General features: G+C 35.9%; 1 protein-coding gene across 11 annotated transcripts in view; it reads right to left on the bottom strand.

Annotated features, from left to right (window-relative positions):
- The window catches only part of FRYL (FRY like transcription coactivator), a 162,803-nt gene that overhangs the window by 77,915 nt on the left and 66,765 nt on the right, over positions 1 to 18,123 (bottom strand). For all 11 annotated transcript variants that reach the window (XM_063157314.1, XM_063157313.1, XM_063157315.1 and 8 more), the window contains 9 exons: positions 17,396 to 17,595; positions 11,036 to 11,089; positions 7,070 to 7,209; positions 6,579 to 6,675; positions 5,952 to 6,031; positions 5,380 to 5,460; positions 4,749 to 4,917; positions 3,814 to 3,906; positions 233 to 331 (listed from right to left, as the gene is read on the bottom strand). In XM_063157314.1, coding sequence (XP_063013384.1) covers positions 233 to 331; positions 3,814 to 3,906; positions 4,749 to 4,917; positions 5,380 to 5,460; positions 5,952 to 6,031; positions 6,579 to 6,675; positions 7,070 to 7,209; positions 11,036 to 11,089; positions 17,396 to 17,515 — 933 coding nt within the window. In that variant the 5' untranslated portion in view covers positions 17,516 to 17,595. The remainder of the gene's footprint in view (positions 1 to 232; positions 332 to 3,813; positions 3,907 to 4,748; positions 4,918 to 5,379; positions 5,461 to 5,951; positions 6,032 to 6,578; positions 6,676 to 7,069; positions 7,210 to 11,035; positions 11,090 to 17,395; positions 17,596 to 18,123) is intronic.

The following is an 18,123-nucleotide window of genomic DNA, read 5'->3' as shown; positions in this document are numbered from 1 at the left end:
TCAAAAACAAGCACTGACTTCAAGACAATCTCACATGTGAGATAAGAGCACATATCTGCACAAAGAAACAAAGCAAAATTAGAACAAATGCGCACACACTGTGGAAATTTAATTATACTGAGATGTTAAGATTTAAATTAATATGGCTTGATAAGCTTTTCCTCATATAATGTACTAGCTTAAGAGCCTAAGATGAGCAAAATGGAGAAGTTGAAATATTTCTTTAAAATACCAGCGAGTGCTTCTTCCTTGAACTCAATTCAAAGGTAGTCTGATAAAGCATCTCCACAAAATTTTTCAAACATGGCACATTCACTTCATTTTTAACAGCCTATAAAAAAAGCACAAATTAATGGGCTTAAAAATTTACAAAGAAGGCAATTTAAATACACATTAAGATGTCTATGAATTCAAAACCACTCAAAAGTTAAATTTCACATTAGTAAGGTATTTCAGTGTATTTATCTTAAATAAAAACAGAAGCATAACTAATCATGCCATACACTACAATCATATGGTTAAAATTAACAATTAAAGCAAACATACAAAAAACTCCACCCCAACAGAACAGTCCACTAAAATAAATTGGTTTAGGAACATGGTCTCTATTCCGTACTCAAAGAAGAAAATGTATTTAATACCAACTAACAAATAAAAACTACACTGAAGATCTTCATATGCATATTTACATTTATTAAAAAAAATTAGTATCCTTAACTTTCACAGCTCCCCTCTTAACTGCTCCTGTTTTCTTCTTTGTTTTAATACCGAAAACTGGAAAATTAAGAAATAACCCACAGGATTACCAGTCAACCAATCATGCAAGTTGTCTTTGCTCAGCTTTCAGAATTAGTGAAACACACATGGAGCCCTACAGCCTTCTGACCCACTCTGTTCTTGCACACAGAACAGCTTTCCTTCCACAACCCAGGCAGCTGCCACCTTCTTTACTGAAACCTCTGCAAGCCTTTTAGGCTTCCCTCTGGATCCTCAGGATGATCTATTTAAGCACTATTCTCAACCTCCTGTTTTAAGCTGTTTCTGCTTTATTTATCACATTGAGGGGTGGGGTGTTGGAGACTAAAATGTCTTTTTTGGAAGAAGTCCTCAGTACATATAATTTCCTTACAACATAAGATAATTTCTGGTATCTTTATTATTTACAGTTATTAATATTGCATGTATCGCTGTAATGTGTACAGATCCACAAAGAAAGAAATTAGAAAGTAATTATGATTTAAATCACTTCCTATGTACCCAATTATTTATCCTTTGCTATCTTAGGCTATAGGTTGATTAGTACTCTGCTAGCTCCACGTGAGAAATCAGTCAGTTGCTGTCACCACAGCACTGTTGCTTTGGGATATAATCTTAGGCTTTCAGAGCAGCCCTAACTTCCCTGCTATAAAATATGCTGTGATTCATCATACCTGCAGGGTCCAAATCAGGTCAGGTTTCTTAAAATGCCTGAATGACTAAGCAAGGGAATGACAGCAAAGAAGTCTCAATGCTGAAACCCAACAGATTCCTCACTTGAGTGATTTTCTGTATCCAAGATACAGAAAAATCTACATTCAATTCCTTCAGCTGCATGAAAAATATTCAAACTTGCATCTCACATCTTCCCAGAGAATGACTAACCTGCTCAACTGCACCTCAGCCTGGGAGTGAGCTCCTCATTCTATTTAAGAAGCTCCATTAGTATGAAATGATTAGAGACCCAGTGAGTCAGAAGGACAGATCAAGCCTCCCTCCCCAAGTGTCTGAAGCGCTGATTCAGGCTGGATCACAGCACCACAGGTGCTCTGCACAGCCCTGTTCCTGCCTCTGCCCTTGCCAGAGGATAGTCCCACCTCCCAAATGCTGCTTCTTCCTCCTTATTTCAAGGGCAGTTTTCCCCACGTTTATGATTCTGCAAACTAGTATTTGCATTTACCTAAATGCTAAATAGTTTCACTTGGCACTCCCACTCTAGCTGCCAAGCTACAATGGAATTCAAAATGACAAAATGTGCTCACTCTTCAATAGGAAAGAAATTCTTCTATTCTTCTCTAGAGGAGTATAGGCATGCCTGGGTAAGATCAAAACTTATTCCCATAAGCAATTACTACTGGAAGCACCTCTTTCTAATTATGCCTTATGAAAAAGGATTGTTTCCTTTGTAATTTAAAAATAATTTAAAAAGCCCAAGTCCCCAAGTATACCAAACCTAACAGCAGCAACAAAACCAACAAAAAACCCAACAAACAGCAGCCAAACAAAAACCTCAAATAAACCCACAACCCCCCCCCAAACCAACAAAAACAAACAAACATCCATAAAAACAAACAAACAAAACCCACAAAACCAAAAACAACCTCCTGCCTCAAAAAACCAAGACTGAGACCACAAAAAGGAAAGAAGCACTTTCCCAGGGCAAGGTAAACCATTTAAAAGAGGATGAAGAACTCAGAGAGTTACTTTCCTTCCTTTTCCTACCTAGTCTTTCTTTTCCTATGATCTTGCTCAGATGGGATGGCCACCCAGCATGCTACTCTTTGTAGATCCTATTCTACAAAACAAGATCTACATGTCCCAATTTTCCATTTACAGCAAGATATGTCCCTATAATCTATGTGGCAACACACAGCCACAACTGGCCACTTTTTGGGACTGCATGCCAAACATGGGCCTGGCATCTGCTAATACAACTAGCATTTTACACAACAATTCCAGAAAGTATCAATCTACTATGAAGAAATTAACTGAGCTTGTCAATGGTCAGCTTGAATTATACTCAGGCGCCATCATTTCTTCTTGACCTGCTGAACAAGCTTCACAAAACCAAGCAAAGCAGCCTCGGAAGAAACAGAGCCTGTCTTGACTAAAAGATTGCACAAGCAGCATTACAGGCACAGTACATCCAACACTGGGATGATAATGAGGTTTTTTTTCTTGTTCATAGCTGCTGTGTGAAATTTCTACTTTTAGATTTAAAACACACAGAGGAGATGATGGACTGCTCTTCCACTTGAAGGATTAAATCTAGTGGACATTCCCCTCTACAAATTATTTTTATTTAATTAGCCAAGACCTACATTCTTCCTTCCTGCATAAGAGTTCACACTCTTCTTATCAAACTGTAAAAATGTTACACAGCTTACTACAGAAAGAACTCAAAAGATTTCAGCTAATAAAGAAAAGTCAGCCAGACCCTTGAGCAAACAAATACTAAACCAAGGAAATTTCAAAATTTTAAAGCACGTAAAAAATTACACAATGCTCTGGTAATAAAGGTGTCTAGAAAACAGACAATTTTTTAAAGTTCTGAAAAATCTTTGGAAACGAGTCAACACACAAATCAACCTATTTCCCTTTAAGACTGTGAAGGTAATCTATGCAACAGTCACAGAATGGTTTGTGTTGGAGGGGACCTTAAAGATAACCTAGCTCTAACTCCCCACTCTGCTGTGGGCAGAGACACCTTCCACTAGACCAGGTTGCTCAGAGCCCCATCCAACCGGGCATTGAACACTTCCAGGAATGGGGCATCCACAACTTCTCTGAGCAACCTGTTCCAGTGCCTCACCATGGTCCCAGTAAAGAATTTCTTCCTAATATCTAATCTAAACCAATCCTACTTCTATCCTTGTTCTATCACTACATGCCCTTGTAAAAAGTCCCTCTTCAGCCTCCTTGTAAGCCCTCCTTAGGCAGTAGATGTCCTTCTGAATCTATAAAAATGTAATATTTTGAGGATTAATTGAAGAATTTTAATGAGAGCCCAGGGGAAAGTGGGGGGAACAGTGTGGCAGTGGGGATTAAAATACTTACAGCAGCCACAGGTATGAGAATTTCCACAAACAAACCAGCAAGTGCATGTTTTATATCCTTATCTTTTACTTCCAGGAAGTATTGAGCACACTCCTTAGTAAGAAAACATTAGAAAAATATTTAGAAAAAGGAATACAAACATAACTACGTCATAAAAACCACTAGCAGTCTAACATTAGTTGCCTGTTTTAATTTTAAACATGTAATGTGTTTTGAGTTGCTTTTATATTCCTTAGCAGTATCAACTTCACAAAACATAAGAAAGTTTAAAACCTGTTTGCCCAGCAATACACCTCAATGAATTGAAAGAACATTTGTAATACCAGATAGCTATTTACTTTTTACTCAGAATATAAAGAGTACTCAGAATACAAAAGAATATAAATACACACATTTTCCCTCAGATCATTTTGAAGCTTAAAAAATTTTAATGCTTAATCTATTAAAATTATTGGGAATTATATTTTATTTTTTAATACTAATTTTCATTTTCAAAGGACTTTGATGTAAAGAAAATTAAATATAACTAAATATTCCATACACAATAAATAATCCATAGTGAAGTGTTTTTAAAGAAAAGTTGTCTTGACATCTCATCTGTTAAAAAATTATATACAAAATAATTATTTTTCTTTAATACATTGCTTTTATAAAGACAAAATTATTTGATTGCTATCCATTTTCATTCAGTCTTAAATTCACATATTACAGGTTTGCCACACTACTATGGCAATTGTGAAAGGCTCCTCCTCATGAAAGGTACTCACAAACTAGAGAAACAATTCACACCTCTGAAAAATTAGGAACTGAACAGAAAAGGATGAAGGATGGCACACAAGTAGAGGGAGTGACTGATCACAGCAAGTGTCATCATAGCTTCATGACTTAAACATTTAAAATTACACTCATTTCCGTTTTCTGTAGCATTTGTTTACCTGCATGAACTGAAATGATGCTTCAAAATCCTCCACAGGATACATCTTTACTCGAAAAAACTTCATTCCCATGATCAAACTGATGATACTCTGTACTACGTGAGGACTCTGTTCCTTTTGCCGCAGTTCCTTTAATTCAGTGACAAACTTCTTCCTAACAGCTTGAAACCTGAACAAGGGATACAGACAGCAATTGTTTGCATTCTTACTTACTTTTGTATGAGGTCTATAATTTTGAACCAATTTCTTTAGTCTGTAACAATATCAGCAGCTGCAGTATGAGAAATGCAAGGGAGATGAACCCTGGTACTTCAAACCCAGGCATTTACGAGTGCCTACGGTGATCAGTACATGAGAATATACCAGTTAAGTAAACAAGAGTTGACTGGCACAGGGCCTCCTTTCCCTGTCCCTACAAGCTGACTGTAAAGCAATGATACTAAACATTATTTCTTAATTTGTTCAATTTTTTTGTGCTGGAACATCAGACAGACACAGCACACTACACCTGACAACATTTGACACTTACAGGATTATATACTGGGGACATTAATAGATTCTGCTATAGCAAATAATCTTTAAGTCTACATTGGTCTGTTCTTAAACACAAAGAGTCAGAGACTGAACTTACTTTGATTGAGCAAGAACCCCTGTCACTTCTGCATATAAGTCTGCAATAATATGAACATTCCCAGTGTTGGTTCCTGAATACCTAAAGAGAAAAAAAAAAACAATAAAGGGAAAAAATCTTCATTAAATACAACTTTGCTCTTCTAAACCTCAAGCAAGTTTTCAATTACAAAAAAAAAAAATTGTCCCCTAGCAGGCAAATTATTACCATAAAAACAATTAAATTCAAACATGAAATGCATGGGTGACATTTAAAGCAATGTAGTTTCATTTCTTATTTCAAAAGAAACATATTCTGGATAGAAATTTTACCGTTTTTATCTAAACTCAGGCTTTTCTTACTGCATCTGAGGATGCAAATCATTCTGTAGATTCAAACCAAAACAAACTCAGTGCTACACTGCACACAGCCATCTTCTTTCAAGATGTGTTTCCAATTTAAAGACACTGACTTTTGTTCATTCACACTGGTATTATCACCAACATGTTACATGTGAGGGAAAAGAGAGCAATCACAACAAAGAAACACAGGCTGGTAATACAAATATTTTAAAGTACACAGTTGAAACTTACCCTTCCTTATGTTTAAAGTGCTTAAAAGCCAAGTTTAGAACTTCATGTACTAAAGGATCTGGCACTGGATGAACAGGTATCTGAAAGGCACATATCACTTACATGTATGTAGCACCTATACATACATGCATGTATGAAGCAAATAAACAGTGCTGTGAGATGCTCTGGAGAAATCTCTCCCACCAGTATCCAAGGACACCTTTGCTAGCATATATCAAGCTAATTCTGCAATATATAACTTTTACACAATCTGTACTGGCATTCTTAGCCAAATAAGGATAATTCTAAAGTACATTTTAACCTCATTATCCAACAATTTCAACCTGTATTTCAAGAACATTTAAGCCGGCAAAGGGTACTGAGCATAAATTAAATGTTATTTTTTACAGTTCTGCTTTTTGCAGTACATCAGCAGCTTTCCAAGACACATGAACTGAGATAATGCATGCATGTAAAGAAAAGGCAGGAGAGGCCAAAGGCTTTATGTAACTGAGAGTATAATTACAGCCTTGCATATGCTCACCATAGATATGTTCTAGTCTTTAAAATAAAAATTTGAAGGAGATTATCAAAACCAACATTACAAGCAAAATATTAAAATTAATTTGCCAAAGCAAAAGATCTTACCTGTTTTAGAACCTCTATTAAAACTAAACAAAAAATGAAATCTACAGCTAAGTCCCTCCTTTCAAGTAGATAATCTCTTTCACGTTGTTGGTCATCCCTAAAACAAGAAATCAAGAACACAGCTATCAGACACAAGACTGAACACAAATATTGCAGGGACAGTTACTTTCATGTAATCAGTGTTGCAGATGTACATAAAATGGATAGGTGGACCTGCCAATAATCAAAACAAAAAAAGGGGGACAAACTAGCTTAGAATTACCAGTATCCAGCTTCTTTCTGTATATCCACACCAAACCCATTAGGTCACTTCATGTATATCATCTACACAAGTTAAATACACTACCTTAAAGAAGTCTGTGTGTTTTCTACACAAATTTAGGTAAGGACAAATCCAAATACAACGTACTTGTCACAGAAGTACAAAGCACACATTTTCTTATGAGAAAGCACAGAAAAATCAAACAGACTTCTGCAAGGAAAATTCTTACCCCTTTGATTTTGTGCTTGACCGAGGTCTATACTCATAAGATTCATCCTCTGTTCCATTTTGGCGCCTGTACCAGTCAAACAAGGTGCGTAGTAAGGAGGGGAGACAGTGCTCTGCTACTGAGCTCATAGAGCTTATCAACTGAAAGAGGAAGAAAAATACTTTAGCCTCATAGAGCTAGGAAAATCCTGGAGTTGAATAATTCTTTCAAATTGTTTTTTAATGTTTAAAACCATATATCGCATAACTTCACAAAGTGGCAAGTTAATATTCATTTTCACCTAGGACAGTTACTGTAAATATAACATACTGAGTCTATTATTATAATAAATTTAAGTAAAGTGTTCCAAAACTCACAGGGATCACAAAATGACAAATTTATAGACATATAACATGTATAAAATCATGAGAAAACAGCAGTGGTATTAGGACATCCCTGAATGTTACCATATGTATATTTGATGTATAGAAACCTTCACATCACGAATTACAAGAGCCAGCCCTTCTAAACTGAAGAAGTTTAAAACTTTAAAAAATATTGTTCTTTGGCTATTATATAAACAAAAACAAGAGCCTTTTAGATATTCTACATTGCCTTTAATACATTTGACTGGTCTGGGTCTCAGGCTATATTTACTTGTAGTGTAACTCCTCCATCTTCTGCTTTCTTTCAGAAAATCTGTATGAGTAGTAAACTCATTTGTGCAACAGATATGGCAACAGGAACCATTACAGAAGGAAGACTTTAAGAGGTTATTAAACTAAATTATCTAGGCTTCCTTCAACTAAAAACTTTTTGGAAAGGAGGAAAAATGACTGAAGACAGCAAAATGCCATTATAAACTTGGTTCCAGGAGGCAGCAGGGAGCAAGCCCATTCCCTAAACAAAGGTTGGAATGGGAGAGTTACCATGCTGCTCACTGATGTCACGTATTACCTGTCTCTTGGATCTTTCAAATAAGGTTTTAATAGAAGCCATGCTCAAGCTGTAACTTATCAATATTCACTATTCCAGATACCAGAATAATATTATGCCATTACGTGTTCTGATATAACATTAATGAAGTTATTTCTTTTTCCTCATTTGAAGCATCTTGGGTTTTTAGATTTGTCAAAAGGATAGGGACAAGTTAACCACAGGAAAACCTCAAAAGGACCTCTTTTAATCTTCTGAATACATTACTCAGATTGTTAATTAGTCAGTTATTCAAGTTACAAGAATTAAATAGTGCTGTGAACTGATGGGTTTATTAGCGCAAGCAAAAGAAGCAAGCTGCATTTTAAACTTTACTAAACCTTTTCTTTAGGTTTTCCTGCAAGTTTACACAGTTTATCAATACTAATACTATTCATAAATGTTCATAAAAGTAGTTAGGCAATTTACATTGGCTTCTAGAGAAACAAGCATGTATTACACACATTCAAAAATGTCACTGCTAAAATGCTAAAACCAGAAACTACTGGCATAATAAAGTATTTTCCTCTAGAAAAATAAAAAGTTTTACATAATAATTATTTATTTCCTGTCAAGTTTTGCATTCTTTGTATTCTAATGAAAAGGCACTGGAATCACCAGGAAGATGACATCTTTGCTAATATTGCATAGCATCTAAGCAAAACATCAGCTATTTTTCATTTAAAATAATTACTATACTGCCTGGGTACTATATTCAAAATAATTTTATAATTAAAAAATACTTTCTTATATAGAAGATCTATTTCTCATACAAGAAAACTCTTTTATTTTAGCATTACATTATGCCTAGGTTGAAAGCAGCAATCCAGACAAAGGGCTCCTGTAATACCCAGGAGAACAGGGCTGCAATAGATGTGACATATACTTCAGTTCCTCAGAATGAAACAGCAAATCCTGCTCAAGTCTCAAAGGCTGTAACATATTTCTAATTGCTTCACATAACATATCCAACAGCACAGTGAGAGATAAAAACAGAAAAGCAAAATTATAGTAAGATGCTAAAGCACAAATTCCAGCTTTGGCCAAAATCCCTGTCCTTAAAACATTGCTCAAGTTGTGCCTAATCATGAACAACCCTGAACCTCACATACATCTGCTTTCAGTCACTGAGAAGGTCAACACAGGCTTCTGTGTGATCATAAAATTTTGGTGTCTTAGGACAAGAGTAGGAAATTGCCAAGTATGTTTCCTACAATAAACAAAAAATGAAAACCACTAGCTATTTCAGTTTCAAGCTGTACAAGCAAAAATATTTTAAGAAACGCAATATATGCTCTATAAAAAAACTCCTGTCTGGTAGCTTCCTGATGTGCTAGGAATGGTAAAGGGAAAGCTCTGGTGCTAAAATTTTTAACAGTTCACAAGTGTATCAACATACAAATTTCCTTTTCCAAAATTTCTCCTCTTTTAGCTGAATTTATATTATTGTTCCAATTATGATATCAAATGACAAAGAGAAGATTTCTGCTGTTTGGAAATTAAAAGCTATTGATTATTCAAACTTGTTTTAACAGCAGACCTCTTGGTCTGATTATGTTTCTAACAAAAATGATTTATAATCCCCTTCAATGCTATTTTACTTTTTCATTAGAGGGACAGGCAACACTCCATGCCTTCCTCCTCCATCCCTTTTCTCATCACTTACTGAGATGAGAGAACAAGTCTTAATTAGATAGCACCTTAGTCCCAGGGCCCTCTTGTGTTCCAAGCATGCCCTCATTATTCACAAAGTACAACACTTACAAACTCAGACCCCATTATCAGTACAGGTAAAGCCACTTTTTAGACCCAGATTCCTGGCTCCATAAAGACCTCTGGGTGAACAAGGTTGGCCCAGCAGCAAGTCTAGCTTCTCTGCTGGATGCTGTGGCTCTGACCTCTGGCTCCTTCTCATTCCCACACTTTACCAATCACTTTTTTAAATCTGTAATCTTCTGCACTGATGGAGAATTGTTCTTAATAAGGGTTTTATACAGCAAGCAATGAACAGAGAGATGCAATCTTAATTCCTTTTGCCAAACAATGTGCAAAATTCCCTAACAAAGTTCATGATCCCAGCCACTCAGGTCTGCCTAAAGCAGTTATTCAGTGGCACTATAGTTCAGATCTCGACTTCAAAGTAGATTACAAATTACAAAAGAATAAAATAAGAACTCACACACATATATATATACAAACAATCAAAACTTTTTTTTAAAAAACTGTATTTTCAGGAAAACCAGTTTCTTTCTATATTATCCACTTTTAAAAGTTACATGTTTTATTTTTCATTTCTCTTCACTCAGCCTGTTTTTAGAACATCTCTGAGACAGAACACTAAGCTTCATCTTAGTAGATGCTATTCAGGGACAGTCAAGAACAGGAACAGGCAATTAATGGGGCTTCCTGTGAACACTGCCTCTCCACTGCAAGGAAGTGGTTATGGGACACAAACATGCCTACACTATTGAAGAATTGGAAATACAGACAATAAATATGAATAAATTGAGCAGAGAGTCTTTCCAGACACAGTTCACTGAGAGTAAGTGAAATGGAATTGCCTAGCAGTCTATCTATATTCTCAGCAAAGGACAAAGTAACGCTTTAGTAACACTTGAATCTACCCTACACCTTCTGCCATAGAATCAAAAAGCATTCAGTAAAAGCCATGTTACTGAAATAAAATTCACACTATTTGTTTATAAAAACAGAACCCTAGACAGTCAAACAATAAGGGATACAGAAATAAACAAAGACTTTTTGTCCCCTAGTGTGCTGCAGCATCTTTCTTCCACCAGTTTTCACTGCCACCTTCAAATAATTATCTATTCTAACAGGTTATTACTATCATATTCTACAATGGAAAATAAAGTCTAACATTCAGAGTCTAAATCTTCTGACACAGATTCGGATGTGAATGTTTTAAGTTATTACAACAGTGGAACCACTACTCTGCAACAGTAAAGCCCACCTTAATCCAATAAAAGTTGCCTTCAATTATACGTCACCTACCTGATCAAACTGAAGATCTTCACCTCTCTGAAGAGATCTGGACAAGAGCTTTTCCTGTACAAAAAATAAGAAGAAACATACATTTCACAATGTCATTGACTATTATCGAAGATAGATTCCTTTTTTCCAGTTATATTACAGAACAAAGAAAAGACTTTTCATATAAATATTTGCAAGTTTTTTTAGATACAAGTATTTCTGGAGATGTGATGTATACTCCCAAAAATTAATTCAGTAGTAAAATAATAATAACATTAAAGACTGACAAACAGAAGATGGTAGAGGCCAAATGAGGACCAGCTGGTGGTGGGTGTCAAGAGTAACTTGAAGGGAAAGCCATTCCTATCTCAATTAGCAAGTTTTTTCATGTTCATATATGGCAATTATTCTAACTTACAATAATGATTTTTAAAATGTCTTCACAAAGGCAGAGACAAGTGTTCAACGCATTTCTAATCTGCTCTTCCCCTGAACTGCAGTACAACACAGCTAGAAGTCCTACTCCAGTAAAAGGAGAATGTGAATAATCACTTGCTTTAACTTGAAGTAACTATAAGGAACAAAAACAAAGCAATATTACTAGAATTTCACTTATTACAATATTTAGTGCTACCAGTAGCATGACACACTCCTCTGTTAAAAGCAAAATTAAATTATACTCCTGACAAAATAATTTAGTGAGGATTAAAGCATTGTGGAAATAAAACTTTTATAAACTCTAACAGTACACAGTAATTCTTACTAGTCACTGTGTAGAGTACGAAATGACACACTTACAAGCAATACAAGTATACCTTGCTCAGGTACCCTGGAAAGTTAAAAAAAAAAAAAAAGGTGGAAGAAAAGAATAAAGAAATAAAAAGAAAAAGAAGAAGAAAGAGAAGAAGAAAGGAAAAGAACACCGAGTCCTGTGAACTGGTTTTGAGGATCACTGATTTACAGCAACCCAAGTGCCACAGTAACAGCTTTAAGAGCACACTGCAAAGCAGTAACATATATAAAGATCTGGTGAGCATTTCCTCTTATTTAAAAAAAATTTAAACTATCCTTCACTTGATAATATAAATGAGTTCAAAATGTTATCTTTCACAAGGAAAGAAAAAAAGTACCTAAAGAGTTAATAGCTCACATTAGACTGCAGTAAGCAAACAAGGAAGTTTTATGGAGCAGGCTAAGTCAAGTAGTTAACTTGCCTGGTCTGGCATGTAAAGGGAGGTGTGAGCAATTCTGATAGCCAGTTCTGCTCTCAACAGGTTGTAACTCAGCACAAAGTAACTGCTCAGTAGTTTAGTATGAGACAACACCCATGCTGTCAGACTGCTGACAAAAACTGAGAAAGTCAACATTGCTTGGTGATTAACACTTGCAAGGCTGCAAGAGGCTGCCTGTATGTTCAACAGATAAAAATTCATTTTGCACGTCCCAAATCCAAGGTTTGAACAAGCAACTTATTTTTTCTTGTCCTAAGTGTAATCTTGAAAATACAGCACAGTTTCTGTATTTTCTCCTTCAAGTGCAGCTGTATTTGGTGTTTAAAAAAATGCAATATCTGGCAACTATTACAGCCTCTGAAAACTTGGATTCAACACTGCCCAGGCAAAAAGCACTTGCCTACTCTGAAAGTATAATTTGAAATTATAAAAATGTCAATGCACGAGTCATTTTCACTTTCCATAATCCAAAGAAATCCACTTAATTATCTAGGAAAATACTACCATTTATGTTCACTTCCAGTATGCCCACATTAAAAAATATTTTAAGAAGGGGGTTTCTAGGTAAATGCATTGATTATTCTGAAAAAGCTCTATTTTTTGATCAACTGATGTAATAGTTAATGTTCTTTCACTGTCTATTTAAAAGCAAAAGGGGAAAGGTTTCACTTTGTGGATTCTTTCAAATTCCTGTAATTTTACATGTTAAATCTGTTCAAAACACTGTTATGAGAATTAGTATTTTGAAGTATACACTAAAAGCTCCAGAGAGCACTTGCAAAGCCAAATTTTCTTCTAGCTAGCAAGCCTCCCTCCTTTTTTTTTTTACACAGAAATGCCTGCTATAGATGAATTCTTATCTGTATTATGCTTTCAGATAAACTGCACAGTAATTGCAAGCTTATCTTTAAAGCAGAAATACAAGAAATGTTCCACTCTATACAAACATTGTATCATTGCTAAGTTAAATGAGAAAAACTATTTCCTTATAAGATGGAAAAGTGTAAGAAGATGGGAAGAGTCTTCCTGTAAGAAGATGGGAAAAGTCAGGTTCCTTAAGGCCTTAGGATACAACGTGCCAACAAACCATGTTTCCACCATAATACTACAAAACTATTATACAGGTGAAGAAACCCTGGGTTCACTACACCCATTGCATGTGTCTAAACCCAAAAATTGCTAAAGAAAAGAATGACAAATCAAAGAGAAGTGAAACATTCTGTAAGTCTTTACACAAATTTGAAATCCATGTCAATAGAGAAAAAGCTAGTTCTGAAAGCTTAGCTTCCCTCCTATGACTCATACTAATTTAGATACTTCTGTATATCAAATGTTTAAGATTTTAAGGTCAGAAAGAATGAAGACCTTACAAGTTCATAACCAACTCTATTATGTTTCCTCAGCACTAAGAATCTTAACTCTTAAAAGGTAAATACACTGTAGAGTTAATGTAACACTCACCAAACAAACCTGACATAACCAAATAATACTCTTGAACCCAACCACAGGTTTATCAAGGCCTTTGAATTATTTGACTTTTAAAATTAGTTTCTTTTAATATCTCCTTCTACCTCTGCTTTGTCATGGCTCCAGTCATCTCACATGATTTAAAAAAATCTATTCAACAGCATAAAGTAAATGTCTGGAAACTCTAACTGAATAATTTAAGATTTATTTTCCTGGCTTCCTGAAGTTCAGAGAGAGATGAAAATAATAGGTCTCCATTTATCTTTTACAAGTGAAATGAAAAAAACCCAAAACACTATTGCATTAAGCAGAGAGCAGTTTGCATCCATTGTGTAAAGGAGAAATGTCAACATATGGCAGGCAGCAGGGATCAGGATGTGCATGTGCTGTGCAAACAACTGCACCCATGGAAAAAGGCACCACCCATTGGTCCCTCTCCAGCATTCCCTGGCACCATCCTCTGGTGGCCAGCACACCTCAGCAGGGTGGCTCAGAGAGCCTCTGGCAGAGCTCCAAGCTGCAGGGAAGAACCCAGACAAGGGATGCTGCCTCACCTCCTGCAGCCCCGGGGCTGGGCAGTGCATCCCTGCCCCAGGGGCAAGCACAGCACTCTGCTAAATTTTACTTCAGACAAACTTTTGAAAGCATCTAGGCAAGACTTGCAAAAGTACACAGTGCTAGTCTGAGCCATGTGTAGTATTTCTACAGCAGAATAAAATCCTTGTGGTGGCAACAGGCATAAATACTCTTGCTAGTTGTGACTTCAGTGTGAGACACCTACAATTTAGTAGGTGGCCCCATGTTAAACTCTCTGCTTATATTCTAACCATCCATACTTATATGCAGCTTGACAAAATGCAAAATAATTGAGTTTATCGCTAATCTTTTTAACTGGTATAGTTTATGTCACATTTGGGGAATGCTGGTGTCATTCCTCAGTGTCATCCTTCTAAGCTGAAGAGTATTTTTTAAGCTACAAGACTACTCTTGGGCTCTTCTTTTCCTTTAAAACTATATACTGCCCCAAAAGATTTAGCACAGCTGGTTAAAAAAAAAAAAAAAAAAGTGGTTTTATTTCATTTATTCACTAAAAGGATGATCTTCCTTCCTGTCATTACACTTGCTGCTTTCATTTAATAATTTATTTTAAGCATTTGCTGATAAGCTCTGTCTGCAACTTTGAAAAAGCTGAGGTATTACAATTTGCAAGCAGAGAACTCTTAATTAAATTAGTAAGAAGAAATAAGGTAAAAGTCACAGCCAGAGAAACCATTCAGTTAATTTTTGAAATCACAAGTCAGTTACCTTTAAATGTAATCCGTACATTTAGCAAAAATGGTACTACCTCTCACCCACAGATGATCTGCAGCGAGTGACCTTTTTTTAAATTTATATTTTAATTCATTTTTGCTCCCCTACTGTCATGTTCAAGTTTTAAAAACTAGCTGTCTATTATGTCTAGCTCCTAATTTTTATTAGTCTGGCTTTAAATTCTCTCCAACAGCTTCACCCAAAAGCCTAGCTTCATTAAAGATTTATGTAACTCTATATATATTCTTCATAATTTGTTTGCAGCCAAGTCATTCCACAAAATCAAATCACACTAAAATAATAAAGGGCTTTCCACTCTTCCATTAAAGCCTTTTATCCAATCACAATCAGTGCTTTTCTGGTGCTCTTCCAGCCTTTTTATCTTTCTTTTTAAATTTCATACACTAGAACTGAATGTTCAGTACTTACAAAAATTCTACATACAGGAATAAAGCTGCTTCAATACCTCAGTATTTCCTTTCAGTTGGACACTTAAGAATTCCCTCCTATCTCTTTATGTTATCCAGGCTCAGGTTGTTTCACTTCCACAGCCTTTGGCACCTCTCTTAATTTGCTTGTTTTCTATACAGTCCTTCTCACCCATCAATATAAAATAAGGAAAGCTGGCTATACATGTAAATTACATTTGTTTCCATTAAAATTCATTTTGTTTAAAGGAATTCAGCTTAGCAAATGAACCCAGACAAAACTGTTTAAAACCCTTATAGATGACCACTTAAGTAATATTTGTAATTTCTTACTTTATTCTGAAGAATTTTATACACACTTGTATACACACAAAATACTGACTGCAGGTTCTTATCAGTAAAAAATCTTGACAAGGTAGACTTCATGCAATCACCATAAAGCCTCACCAGGCAACAGAGCTGGGAATCACTCTTCTGTGAAAGGTGAATTATTTAATTAGTTTCATGGGGTTTCTAATTTTTAATCTAGTGAGATGTTTCAATTCTGTATGATTAACAGATTTAAAAACATTTGTTTAATTAACAGTCAACAGCATGGCAAGGAGACACAACCTGGGACTGATGACAGAGGACTTATTTTATCTGGTCTAAGGACAATTTTGCAGCAAAAGTGAACTCCAGGGCTACTATATTTACCTTGCTCTCATTATTCTGGTTATATTTGACTCCAAACTAGCTGTGTCTGCAGGACACACTCTTCAGCTCATCTCAGCTCCAGGCTCTGTGCCTCTGGCCAAGCACTGCCCTCCCTGTCTGTTCAGCTGATGGATGGAAGTGGGGCTGGAGGAGCAGCACTTGGCACGTGTATGGACAGTGGAGCTACCAGCCTTTCCTCCCACAGCACCACTGCCACTACAGCTCTCCTCCCATTTTCAGCCAGGTGGAGGCTTGTGTGCCCCTTTTGCTACAAAGTTTTTGTGCTTTCTTACAAACCCCTCCTGAACACATTACTTTTTTGGATGTAAAAAACAAATAAGCAAGTTATATTTAAGTTGTAAACCTGCTTGGTGAACACTGACATATATATAAAGAAAAGTTTCATTTTCCTCAGCCTTTTATACACTAATGGTTGTAGCTGAAGATGACTCCATAATCCACAAAACAGTTTCAGCCCTGCTTTTGTGCTCTTTTGGACTGCTTCCTAAGAAAACTTTTTCCTGAAGTTTCAAAACTGGGGCTCAAATGCTCACATAGGCACTTTCTGCGCATGAGCACTTTGGCAAGCAGCAGCTGCCAACAGAAGCCTTCTGTGACCTGGCCTTCTGCTAGCCACAGCATCTCACCTGCCCAGTGAATTTCCAGGCTTAAAAAAATAAAAGTTGGTTTTGTTTCTTGTTGTTTTGGGGTCTTTTGTTTGTTTTTTTCCCCAGAAATTTCCAAATTAAAAGAAAACCATTTATTTCAAGACCATGAAGTCTAGATCAACAATGGAATTTTACCTTTTTGCTCAATCTGCAATATATGCAGACTACTATATTATTCCAGGTGTTATTATCATTACTTCAGAAAACAAACCAAATGTATCTTCCTTTGAAAGTATATTGCCCAAGTATTTAAAACACTGACAGGAAACACACTCCACAGTATTAATGAAAGAACATTTTTCGTTCTTCCTATTTCCTTTTGCAACTTCACAGACCTTAGGGATACAGTAAAGACGTCTTGTTTCCAGTAACTACTAGGTAACAGTTTTGACACAAGTCAATAAAACAAATCAGGGAGCAACCCTGTTTGCAGAAGCTTATTTATTCCTGAAGTAATCTCTCTGAAAAGTCAACAATACCTGTGAGTGCTTTTTTTCACTAACCACACATATGATAAATCCTATTCCAGAAAAAAACAAGACCGTTTTGAGAGGTACTATGAAAAAAAAAAGGACTCACCAAAGGTTCAGCCATTACAAGTTCAATTTTCTTTTCAGCTTGAACAGCAAATTCAGCAAAGAGGCTTTTGATGACATACTCGCCCGGTTTCACATCTGGGTCAATAGTAATGTTAGACATGATGATGCCTCTCTTTTCCCAGGTGGAAACAACACTTGGAGAAACTCTACGTTTATTTACTCTGCTGGGTGGTGCGGAGGCTAAAGGTAAAAAACAAGAAAAACACAGATATAAAGCAGAGCTTCTAAACATGGTGCCACAGTATTTTCCCATTCATCACACACATATTTTCACACAGTAAACTCTCTAAAACAGAAGGAAACAATTGTAACATAGAACAAGAATTTGTTTTAGTGAGGTCAGAGTTTCTACGCTTAAGTTGCTCAAGGGTTTACAATGCAGGTCACTTGTGATGTCAATAAAATGCTCTACATGATTAACACATAGTAGCTTCAGTTCAAGTATGACTAAAACTCAGAAGGTTGAATGGAAAGGGTATCCCCTATATTATGAGAAGCATTGCTTGATTCCATTTTATGGATCACCCATTAATTTCATGTTTCTATTTGGTGTCCAAATACCTTCAAGAGAAATTCTTCTTTGGCACTTTTTGTCAATAAGTTGATTTTCCTAACAGGAAAGCAAACCCTTTTTAGACACGTCATGCTAACTGATCTTCTAGTCCCATGTTAAAAACTGTTCCTTGTAAGAAAAACTTATTAATCAAT

The sequence above is a fragment of the Melospiza melodia genome, chromosome 5 (genome assembly GCF_035770615.1).
Source record: "Melospiza melodia melodia isolate bMelMel2 chromosome 5, bMelMel2.pri, whole genome shotgun sequence".
Classification (NCBI taxonomy): Eukaryota; Metazoa; Chordata; class Aves; order Passeriformes; family Passerellidae; genus Melospiza; species Melospiza melodia.
The sequence above is the reverse complement of the archived record's forward strand: the minus strand, read 5'-3'. Positions and strand labels throughout refer to the sequence as shown.